Source organism: Schistocerca nitens, chromosome 11 (assembly GCF_023898315.1).
Source record: "Schistocerca nitens isolate TAMUIC-IGC-003100 chromosome 11, iqSchNite1.1, whole genome shotgun sequence".
Classification (NCBI taxonomy): domain Eukaryota; kingdom Metazoa; phylum Arthropoda; class Insecta; order Orthoptera; family Acrididae; genus Schistocerca; species Schistocerca nitens.
This window is the reverse complement of record NC_064624.1, coordinates 113,440,849-113,453,848: the sequence shown is the minus strand read 5'-3', so window position 1 is coordinate 113,453,848 and position 13,000 is coordinate 113,440,849. Positions and strand designations below refer to the sequence as shown.

The following is a 13,000-nucleotide window of genomic DNA, read 5'->3' as shown; positions in this document are numbered from 1 at the left end:
TAAGACGTATCTCCCACAATGTCAGTATTGATATGACGTTTTCATCCAGCTATCATTTGTTGCCTCTGTCTCTCGGATACATATGCTCCATACAAGTCTATTTTGTTTCTTTTTAAATTAAAAAAAATCCATATTCAATAGACTACAGGTTACTTCAAAAGTTGTAAACATTGTCCATCAGATAAAATTGCATACACTGCGTAATCCATTTTTTTCTTTTAATGGTGGCCTCTACTGCAAACTGCTCAACACGAAAATTGTTGTTTATGAAGCACATCACCACGGCTGTCTTTTCAATGAATCGAATTGTGGAGACATTACATGCATATCTACAGTTCTATTTGCTTTACTCAAATGCAGATTTTGAATATACTCTCGATAACTTTTATAGCATTGCTCTTGTAATTCTTGTCCATCTTCTTCATTCCCTTGGGCTTCACATCAAACAGCGCCTGCATATCCATGACCGTATAGTTTCAACAGTAAGTTGATACCCCAACTTATCAGTTTGTTTCTCTATCCCTGATTCTCTCTCTCTCTCTCTCTCTCTCTCTCTCTCTCTCCATCCAGTGATATAATTCAGCATCCATATATCAGTTTTCAAATTACCTCACAACCAAAAGTAGCAGCCAGTTGACTTTAACTGCTTCTAAATTCTGTCTGATAGTTGTTCTGTCAGGGCAGCAAAATTGTTGGCCCTTATGTTTGGGATTTGGTTTGTGCTTCATTGTGAACAATTTGTTGTTTTGCATCTTAAGCTATGCCATTGGGGTATATAGCAGAAGTAGTGCAGAAAAAGACCAGTTAATTGGTGGTACAGTCACGTTCAGTGACAGGCTGGTGTTGTTGGCACTGTGTGTACTGTTGCCCCGGTGGACAGTCCCTCAGCTGTACCGCCTGCAGTGAGCCCCTGTGTGAACACGCCCACCCACACAGTGTCTCTCTGTGCAGCTCGCCGACCGCCACAGGGGGCGGATCCACCCCCAACTCTGACTGTCAACCCCACAACGGCCACAGCCAGACTCCTGCTGCAGCTGCGCCTCCCACGTCTGCCCGACACACCCCTCCACCTGATGACGCAGCTCTCTCTAGCTTCCGGTGAGTTGTGTTGCCACACGTGCCCAAGTCTTACCCTCGCAGTACTGCTTATTTTGGCATTAACCAGCCGATATAGTAAATAAAATAAAATACAGATTCCTTCAGTTTCTGGATAGATGTTACAGTTGCCATTAAACATTACTCCTTTCTCACTTTTTTGGCTATGATATTTTGAAGATTGAGCACATATGCAGCAGATTTCTCGTTCTCTGTATTTGCAGTGAGAATTACGTTAAGTTCAGAGTCACTCAACTGTAGTTACGTAGGAAGTGTCCCATACAAATCATACCCATTTCCAAAGATTCTTTATATATTGATGTGTTGAATCTAGATTTTGTTTTGAGTGATGATTGTGTGTCTTACAAATTGATTCTGAATTAAATGGGTATGGAAACGGGATTTTTCACACAATTCCACTCAACAAAACCAATGTGAATGGTTGTAGATATAAGTTATTGAAGACACTCGGGAAGAAATGACGAAAGAAAGGTAAACAGAAATACAAGTAATAATGACAAAGTTAATATTTAGTACCGGAATGAGGATACAGCTTGTTTTGGGTATGTCTTAAAATGTAATTAGAATATTCCTTAAATGGTTCCCTGGTCAGTTACATCTGTAGTGACTATTGAAAATCTGTGCCGTACGGGAACAGGAACCCAGATTTGCTGCTTATTGCAGGCAGTCTCCTTGACCAGTAGGCTGCCTGAGCACACCTCCACTTTTGACTCAGTGTCTCATCGACACTTGCACTAGAGTTTATCCCGGGGGACTTGTGGGAAGAGCAGCAAAAGGGAAATCGAATCGGTGGATGTTACCCTACTGCAGAGGATGTACATGAGAACCTCTGGTGGTAGTGTTAGCAAATCATGGGTAAAAAACATCATCCACAATGGTAATTCCATCTACGCCAGCAAACGCACTCAGCTGGTCTAATGGTTGAGGTATCTGCTCTCGAGAAGTGAGAAATGCAGTGGGTGTGGCTAAGTGGAGATGCGTACAGCACTGTATGGCTCGTCACATGTAAACAAACTGATGGATTTTGAAGCTAAATAGTGTTTTGACAATTATAAAATAGTGGCAAAGTTCCTCAATCGATTGAACTTATTCCTGCCCGTATATGTAATCGGTATTTCGTTATGAATCTTTATGCTGTTTACAAGAATATATATAATTTGGTCTTTGGTTCGAATTATAGTTCGCTCCTTTCTGTATGACGGACAGAAAATCGTTAGCATCAGGCGCGTCTGTACGGAGCTGTCCGTGGACTGCTGCGTCGGCTATGGGCCGCTTAGTGTGACGTCACTAACACTATTGGACGGCCTTGTTATCCCGGGGGTGTCGGTTGAGGTATCTGCTCTCGAGAAGTGAGAAATGCAGTGGGTGTGGCTAAGTGGAGATGCGTACAGCACTGTATGGATCGTCAGTTGTAAACAAATTCCTGCAACTGATGGATGATGGAGGTCACCAGGTGTGATGAGTAGTGGATTTGATTCACTGAGGAGAAGTTCTGCATAATTCCATGGTATAGTTAACTTTTATTTTTAGAAATTAGCAACCGACGTGGGCAAAGATAGTTGGTCCTACTGAAAATATACATATATATAACCAACAGCAGAGTTTCCACAATGATGGTGGTGCCACTACAGCGGAGTTACTAAATACAGTTTTCCTTAATTCCTTCACGAAAAAAGGCAAAGTAACTATTCAAGAATTCAAAACCAGGACAGCTGTTAGCATGAGTGACATAAAAGTACATATTTTAGGTGTTGTGAAGCAACTCAAACCACTTAAGAAAGGCAAGTCTTCTGGTCCAGATGGAATACAAATCAGGTTCCTTTCAGAGTATGCAGACACAATAGTGCCTTTCTTAGCAATCATATACAACCGTTCACTTGGCGAAAGGTCTGTTCGTAAAGACTGGAAAGTAGCACAGGTCACACCAATACTCAAGAAAGGAAATAGGAGTAACCTTTTGAATTACAGACACACATTACTGACCTCAATTTGCAGTAGGATTTTGGAGAATATACTGTACTCGAACATTATGACTCACCTTGAAGAAAATGACTTATTGATACATAACCAACACGGATTCAGAAAATATCGTTCTTGTGCAACACAGCTAGCTATTTATTCCCATGAAGTAATGAGCGCTGTTGACAAGGGATCTAAGATCGATTCCATATTCCTAGATTTCCAGAAGGGTTTTGATACCATTCCTCACAAGAAACTACTACATGGTGTATACGGCCCGGAAGATCCGGGAAAGCCCCAGGAATTTTTCCATCCGCAAGAAAACCGGGAAAAACGGGAATTTTCTAGAATCCCGGGAGTTTTTCATTGATTTAGTTTTCAGTTAATTTTTTGTCATTTTGACTGGTAATAACCGATACTCTAACAAAGGACATTACTGTATCCCGCTACTGCAGAATAATACTGCAGCAACAAAATATGAACGAGGGAATGAAATTTAAACTGCAAAGGAAACGCTTCATATATAAACAAAAAAACACAGTGCTCATACAAGTGTCTGCCAACAGCAAAATGTGTGAAAGGCTGTAGGAAGACAATGCTGTGCTTCGTAACAACAAATTACCTCCGATGAGCGTTAAGTCACAACTGTTTACATCAGATTCATTTAAGCAGTTACGAGCGGAATCACGCGCATGCGCAGTTCAGTCGCGTCTGAGTACAGGGTTATTACAAATGATTGAAGCGATTTCACAGCTGTACAGTAACTTTATTATTTGAGATATTTTCACAATGCTTTGCACACACATACAAAAACTCAATTTGTTTAGGCATTCACAAATGTTCGATATGCGCCCCTTTAGTGATTCGGCAGACATCAAGCCGACAATCAGGTTCCTCCCACACTCGGCGCAGCATGTCCCCATCAATGAGTTCGAAAGCATCGTTGATGCGAGCTCGAAAGCCTGAGGATTCTCTACCTCCCAAATTCGCGCATTGTGTCTGTTCACTTGACCATTAAGAAAAAATGTTACTTCATCACTGAAAACAAGTTTCGCACTGAACGCATCCTCTTCCATGAGCTGTTGCAACCGCGCCGAAAATTCAAAGCGTTTGACTTTGCCATCGTGTGTCAGGGCTTGTAGCAATTGTAAACGGTAAGGCTTCTGCTTTAGCCTTTTCCGTAAGATTTTCCAAACCGTCGGCTGTGGTACGTTTAGCTCCCTGCTTGCTTTATTCGTCGACTTCCGCGGGCTACGCGTGAAACTTGTCCGCACGCGTTCAACCGTTTCTTCGCTCACTGCACGCCGACCCGTTGATTTCCCCTTACAGAGGCATCCAGAAGCTTTAAACTGTGCATACCATCGCCGAATGGAGTTAGCAGTTGGTGGATCTTTGTTGAACTTCGTCCTGAAGTGTCGTTGCACTGTTATGACTGACTGATGTGAGTGCATTTCAAGCACGACATCCGCTTTCTCGTCTCCTGTCGCCATTTTGTCTCACTGCTCTCTCGAGCGCTCTGGTGGCAGAAACCTGAAGTGCGGCTTCAGCCGAACAAAACTTTGAGTTTTTCTACGTATCTGTCAATGAATGGAGCTACAGTGAATTTATGAAATCGCTTCAATCGTTTGTAATAGCCCTGTATTTAAGAAAATTAATGCAGATCGATTTAAAAATGCACTGGAAGTGGTGTATTTCTCAAATTATTAGACTGAACTTGAAAGACAATAACTCCACACATTAGAAAGCAATCACAACTATTTTTACGGTTGCTTATAGTCTTTTCATAATAAATTAGCCCACTCGGAATTAAATTCACTAGGATAGGATTCTCAAGGTTTGTGATTTGGTATAATCACAGGTGTAATTTTGAGCGTTCAGCAGCACCGCGATTGTTATTAAAATCAACCAAATTTCACAAATACCTAGTTCATTTACAGAGTGCCAAATATAAACAATTTGGTGGAAGGCTGGTGGCACTGGTGGCGTGATTTGCAGTGGCTGTTAACATGATGGCGATGTAGTCATGGCAGTGCTGTTGGCCTCGCCCTGTTATAGATCTTCTGAATTATATTTTTGCAGGGCAAAAAACAATGCCATTATACATGGTATCACCAAATGCAGAATCAAAGGTGCATAAATAACACTCTTAGCTCCTCTGCCTCAAAACTGCAAGAATATGAGCCACAATGTTCCGCTACTGCTAGCGAGATATTAACCACAGCACTGCTCAAGCCAGACTCCTTAGCCGTCGCAGGGGACGAGTTGCCGCTTGCGTGAACGACACCTTTTCCATTCTGCCAGGCTACTTCTGTAGCTGCAGGGATTCCCCACATTTTTTACATTCAACCCTGCATTCCCTAACTATGGACCAAGTCATTTACAGTGCATTACATAATAATCATTCCAGTAGTTATTTACATTAACAAGCTTAATTTAAACTTTGTTCCAAAAGTTCACATAACTGAAATATGTATATGTTATCAAAGAATTTCCATGACAGATAAAACACTCTACATATGACAGATACAGCACTACATAATCTACATGATCATTGGTTCAGTAATGAAATAAAATTTCTAGTATAGGAAAGGTTGATGGTGAGCTTCTAATTGTCGGACTATGTTGTTTAACTGAAGTCAACAGAAGCTAAGAGGGTCTTTTCATAGTTGTTTAGTGTTCGGCTGATCAGTGACTCGAACACAGAGCTTAATCATATGAAGCTAGAGCCATTTTAACAGACCACCAAACTTTCAGTCCAGTGCCATTGTTTTGTTGTTAGCGGAGGATGCTCCTCACTGGATGAGCGTTCCCTTTTCCTGGAGGTTAATTACAGCCTTTACAAAACATTCTTTTCCTTGTTTACCAATATCAACTTTCACTAGTGGCCTTACCTACCTAATGTGTACTTTCGACTTGATTTTGTAATCGATGAAATAAAATCACATAATTGTCAGCTGCCTTACTGGAATTATTGTAGCCTATGGAAATTTTTGCAGGAAATGTTTCTCCCACCTGAGCAACTGTCATCTTCTAAGAGTTTAGGTTGCACCAACACTAGATCATAGAACAAAACTCGGTGACAAGTATCAATGAAACTTCCAGAACGTTCTCCTGGTACCTTCGTTGTATTAATAGCTGCAGTAGTGTGGTATTGTGTCAAGGAAAGTTAAATATTTTCTAGTTCTTTATTTTGGTGCTAGGGCATATAATTTTACTAAGAGAAGAGATGCATTTGATTTATAAGGAAGTCAATCATAAGCAGTTGCTGTTCTGAGAATGGGTCCATTGTTCTTCTCGAAGTGGATTCCTTTTGTTATAATTTCTGAAGAAATTTATTTTTTACTTTGAGGTGGTACTAAGCAGCTTTGTTTATCCAATATAATGTTTTTTTGAAGAGGTCATTCATTATTGTAGTTTCTTCTGTTACTATTAACACCACCGGTCATTGCAAAGACGAGACTTGTCTTCAGTAAACGTAGCTTACGTAGCACAGATAATCCCTCCAGATAAATTCCAGGTGGTAAAAGGCGGCCTAAAAAAAGTATCGTGCAATTGCGTAAGATAGTCCATAATTTTTTCTATGTAGCGTACTACATTGATGCATATTGCCTAAAAGGGCCGGGCCACCCATAATTTTACTGAAACAAGTAGATTCATGCATAAGATCATAGAGATTTTGTTTTACATGTTCTTATACAGGTTGCAATAAGTTTAGTTATCAGCCATAATTTTTTATTGGAAGTTATAAATTATTCTTGGAGTGACTTACTGAATGTTGTACTCTTGACGGTCATGAAGATTGTTGTTTAAGCCTTTGAAAATGGTGCACAAAGTATTTTGTGCGTGTATGTGGTAAGTGCGCTGAACAAATCAAATCTGAAAATAATTTTCTAATTTTGAGTTGGTTTGTCTTGATGTGGTGGTTTACCAGTATGGCCCAATTGATTACTGGCAAACGTCATGAAATGTGACCAGTTAACCATCATGCAACACTTTAATTCAATAGCAAATATTGCGGAAGAAAGAAAGAAGTAATTTAGTGTTAAACGTCCTATCGACTGCAAGACCATAAGAGACGAAGCAGAATCTACAGCACTCAAATGTGGGAAAGGAAATAGATAGTGGCATTTCAAGGGAAAGGTCACAGCATTTGCATTGATCAGTTTAAGAAAAAAAAAGGAAAATGTAAACCAGGATGGTTGGGTGGACAGTTGAGCCATTGGGCCTTAACTTGATAAAATGAAAATGTTTGGTCCTTAGAAAAAAATGTACAATCAGAGGCTAATGAGTCCTCAGAATGTAACAATATGCATCTGGTGTGACAAAGGTCTTTTGTGCTAAGAAATTGTTCCCAGGGATATGTCCATAGTAGTTAGCATCCGTTGTATTCGTGGTTGTCTGCAAATAATTTCATTGTGTCATTTGAAATAGTAATATGTGCTCATCAAACCAAAGGAGAAAAGTAATTTTGATTTTTATCGCCTCTACGTGTCTTTTCAACAATGATGGGTGGTGTTGATTTCAACTGTCACACACAACTTTTCAAGCCATCATTTCAAGTTAAGACATGTCACTCGTAGCAACTGGCAAAAAGGAATTCGATAATAAACATTTTCTTGTGTGCAGTCAACAACGATGATGCATGCAGGCATGCAGCATGCAGGCTTAGATTTCCACTCCACACAGAAGTTTCCATTAAGTTATTTCCGTTTCAGACATAAATGCAAATCGCGCTACAGCTAGTCTAAGCAGATGTTTAATGTGTATTTGTGGTTAGAAAAGAATGGTAGGTGCTGGATTCAAATCCCAGTAAAGGTACAAAATACTTTCTCAACATTTCAGATTCGCATCTTGCTATATTTGGATATGTAATGTATTATTGCCCTTAGTTAACAATCCTATTACTTGCTGGGTTTGAATCATCTAACACAAAACTTTATGCTATGTCATTTCAACATTTGCACACACATGCTTAGATGTGGCCAAAATGATAATTAAGATCTTTCATACTTACTTAAGAGACAATAGTTGCTTAATTGTAATACAAATGTCTTAGTCATGTAATTTCAAGTTGAAACTTAAGTTTCTGGAATGTCATTTATTGCAATAAACTTGAGTTTACAAGTGTAGAAGACTGTCACCTGATTATACCAGGTTTCATGATATTTACATTATCGTGACATTAGTCTGATTGTGGACTCAGTATTACAGATGAATTTCTTCAAGTGGTGTCTCGTAGTAACCATTTTGTAGAGTGAAATGCCCGTACTGAAAAGAGATCGGAGGGACTGTAAGACTGTAACATTATGTGGGTGCATACAATTTAGGTAGAGTGGAATTCAGGCCGTTGGTATAGATTTGATGGTGATAATACCTGAGCTGACCTCTCCAGTAATTCTGTAATTGAGTTTTTGCAAATGTATGTACCTTCTGGCTGCACTTTGTTTTGAACTACATGTTGTATCGTGTTCGGCGACTGCCGTGGGAAGCTCGGGTGGTGCAGCTGATAGTTACTAGCTTACTGGTCATTCATTTGTATTAACGGGAGCCCTGTCCCCATATGTGGCACATGTCGTCCATATAGTTGCCAGTGTGTGGATGGTCCCTCAGCAGTGCTGGCCATAGGGAGGCACCCCCACATCCCCACGAGGAAACACCAGCCAGCTCACACCCTGCCTCTCTCTGTATGTGCAGCGCACCAGTCGTTACGGAGCTGAGTACCACAACCAGAACCACCACCACCTCCGCCGCTGCCGCCACCTCTACGAGCGCACCTCGCCAGACACCTGCTGCTGCGCAGCCCACGACTACTCAACCTGATGAGGCCACTGTCTCTCAAATGCGGTGAGTTCCCTCAACAAACACACACACAAACACACACACACACACACACACACACACACACACACACACACCATTATAAGGTAGATCAGACATAAATACTCAAAAGCATCAGAACATACATTCATGGGTGGTATCCTCAGGACTAGATCATAGTATCATGGGAGAGAGGTTAATTAAGAATAGGTTGGTAGAGAAAATAGCTATTGTCAACAGTTTAGTGACTTATTCTCATCAAGATCAGCAAACCAATGCCAGCAATAATTCATGCAATGTCATCCACAGAAAATTTAGTGGCAGGTAGAGTATGAGTGCACTGAATGTGTAACACTATGTCAAATGAGATAATTGTGTGTTACTCTAGATGTATTGGAATGATCTAGCAGAGGTCACACATACACACATTTATGAGACCATTTTTGGTTCTTGTCAGGAATGAGACAGGAGAAACAACCCAATAATTTGCTATAAAGTTTCTGTTAGTAACAAAAATTACACTCTGCAAGCACCAGCCAGAAGCAATCGTCAGCAGAGCCTTAGCTTGTCAGGGAGTGGTCCACCTTGGTTGCCCCACTGCTGTAACAGCCAGTCCCAGTAACCACAGACATGCGAAACAGAAACTCTGCCTCCTGTTGACAATGTGTCTATCTGTGTGAGCAACAGATTTACAGTGCCATGAGCACCCAGAATCCACTGTCATTTGTGGTATGCATTCCTCTGTCTTTCCCTTCAGTTTTTAACCTCAACAACTACCTCTAGTGCCACAGCAGTTATTCCCTGATGCCTTCAAATATAACTTACTATGCTGACCCTCGTACTTGTCACAGTTTTCCACATATCACAATATCCTCACCTGTTGTGCAGAGACGTTCCACAGTTCTGTTATGAGTTCACCTAGTCTAAACATCCTTCTATAGCACCAAATTTGGAATGCTTAGATTCCCCTCTTGTTTTTTTCCATAATCCACGATTAATTTTTATGCAGTACTGTGCTCCAAACATACATTAAGGGACATCCAATACAAATTAAGGCCTATCCTTGGTATTAGTAACTTTGTTTTACAAGGAATCTCCTGCTTTCCCATGCAACATTACTCCTTATAACAACCACGCTCTGTCCCTCAGTGTAAATTAGCTTCATCTGTAATAGTCACTACAAGCAGTCTACTGCGTGGTCCTTAATTCCGATGTAAACATTGCCACCAATGTTATTTCTGCTACTCGGCAATACTTTCCTCTTTCTTCCATTCATTAATCCTGATTTAGTGTTCATTCAACTATTTATTACATTCATCAACTCTGGTGATTCATTCAGACTTTCAGTGGACACAGAAATATCACCAGTGAATTTTATTAAACAAAATCGTTTTCACCTTCAGTTTTAATTAAATTCCTGGAAGTTTCTTCAATTCCACCAATCATTCTTCAGTGTTCATCTGAACATTTGTGGAGACTACCTGCATCTTTATCTTTAATCATCTTTGATTCAGAGTACCAATTCTTGTTGATTATTGCTCATAGTCTATGTTATCTGCTGTACCATATACGTACCATTTAGAGAAAAAAAATTCACTGTTTCATGCTGTCAAATGTCGTGTAAAGATCTACAAATACAATAAATATCTCTTTATTTTTCTCACACATTCCTGCCACTATACGGTTGAAGGTCAAGTTGTCCTCCCTGGATCCATTACTCCAAATTTAGCATCCTCAAACAGATCATCAGCTTTGTCTTCCATTCTTCTGGATGTTATTTTTGTCAGTAAGTTGGATTCATGAGCTGTTTGGCTCATTGTGCGTAAGCTATCACACTTACCAGCGCTTGGTCACTTCTGTAGTGTTTGGATGTCTTTTTCTGGCTGTCTGTTGTTATGAATTGTCTCTCATCGATTATATAGACGAACGTGAAAATTCGTTTGATCGCCATTCATTATCACATTATCTAGAGCCTCATAGAAGTTTAAATTCACATTCCATTCCTGTGTACTTCAGTATGCTATTTATTTACACACTGAATTCACGTAACAACTCTCTTAAAATTTACTTCACTCATTGTCATAACTAAATTGTGATCTGACTGTACATCTGGTCGTGGGTACACCTTAAAATCCAATACCTGATTCCAGAATGTGTGTCTGGTTGTGATGTACTCCAGCTGGAAATGTCTTTACCAACTAAAGCTGTGCCTCCCTCCTTAAGAGCTGAAAATGCCAAGATACCGAAGCAGCCATACAAATGTCACAGAACACAGGGCACAGCCTTGCAGCAAGTCAGCCATCCACATGTGGTGGAATGGTGCAGGAGGGCTCCTCCAAAGGGAGTGCTTGTAATGGTAACACCGACCACCATAAATGGCAGTCAGTGATTACATTAAACCTCTATGAGGAATTTTTGAGAATGTTGTGACCGTGAGATAACCTAATGGGAACAGAACAAACAATCTGTTTGACTGGGATTCACTTCCAAAACACTCCAGCAGAGTATAACCAACACTAAACAGGTGGGTGAGGAACAGATGTTCTCCAGCACAAAAGCAAGTCGTAATATTACATATTAATATCAGTTGCCAGCCTAATTAGGAATTTTTGTCAAACAATGTAATAAAGCTCAAGGCAGTGCTAGGGCTAACCTAACTTTGCTTAACACCTACTAAACTCTTTCTTGACATCTGTTCGCACTAGAACACAGTAACCTAACCTTGCAGATAAATGTAGTACTAACTTGGAAGTGAAGACGATGTACCTTGAATGAACTAGATGCAGCAGTTAATACAACCGGTCACCAACACACATGATACTAATAGCATTACTGAACAGGGCAGAGCATGAAATGATTCTGATTTAAATCGGGGTTTATTATGATCATACTCTATAACATCATTGCTTAGTAGTGTTTCTCTATGCCATTACATGAACCAGCTTGCATTAAAATAGTAAATATTTCTTTCTTGAGCTCAGTTTGAAGCAATTAAACAGAAAGCAAATCTAACTACAGTGGCTCTGGAGGGACCTTTGCTTTGCTTCATTAACCAACTAGCCTAGCACATGAGGGCTATTAAACTTTAATGGATTGATGAACCATGCTCATTAACAAAACTACTCAAGTGTGTATGGGAAATTGTGAGTATTGTCATGAATAATTATTCATTAAGTGAAGCACAACAAACTATAACTCTTCAAATAACAAGTGTGCTTTGAAAAGCAGTCTTTTAACCTTCTCAAAATATGGTTGACTGTGCAAATGGCAAAACAATTTTAAATTCAAGTTCAAACACCTACTCATAAAATGAACAGTGATAAAGCTTTGTAATTCTGATCAAAGTGCATAATTAATAATCTTTTTTACTTCTATTCAATATTATTATTCTTTTAACTAACAACTTTACTGTTTACTGGTACTTTTTTAAGTAAGGCAAATTATTTAAGAAAATGATTGCAGATAGATTGAAAACCACACTGGCAGTGTAGTATTTCTCAAACTATAAAACTGAACTTTAAACACAACTCCACACATCAGAAAGTAATCACAACTATTTCTGAATAGTCTTTTCATAATAAATTAGCACACTTGGAATTAAATTCACTAGGATAGGATTCCTGGTGAGGTTTGTGATTTGGGATAATCACAGGTGCAAGATACAGCTTTTAGCAATACCACAATTATTATAAAAATCAACCAAATTTCACAAATACCTGGTCCATTTACAGAGTGCCAAATATAAACAATTTGGTGGAAGGCTGGTGGCACTGGTGGCGTGATTTACAGTGGCTGTTAACATGGCGGTGATGTAGTCGTGGCAGTACTGTTGGCCTCGCCCTGTTATAGATCTTCTGAATTATATTTTTGCAGGGCCGAAACCAATGCCATTATACATGGTATCAGCAAATGCAGAATCCAAGGTCCATAAATAACACTCTTAGCTCCTCTGCCTCAAAACTGTAAGAATATGAGCCACAATGTTCCGCTACTGCTAGCGAGATATTAACCACAGCACTGCTCAAGCCAGACTCCTTAGCCGTCGCAAGGGACGAGTTGCCGCTTGCGTGAACGACATCTTATTCATTCTGCCAGGCTACTTCTGTAG

At 39.9% G+C, this 13,000-nt stretch overlaps 1 protein-coding gene across 1 annotated transcript in view; it reads left to right on the top strand.

Moving 5' to 3' along the window:
* The window catches only part of LOC126212687 (uncharacterized), an 82,602-nt gene that overhangs the window by 34,571 nt on the left and 35,031 nt on the right, over positions 1–13,000 (top strand). Inside the window, exons 3-4 of the mRNA XM_049940103.1 lie at positions 952–1,098; positions 8,770–8,919. Of these exons, the coding sequence (XP_049796060.1) occupies positions 952–1,098; positions 8,770–8,919 (297 nt within the window). The remainder of the gene's footprint in view (positions 1–951; positions 1,099–8,769; positions 8,920–13,000) is intronic.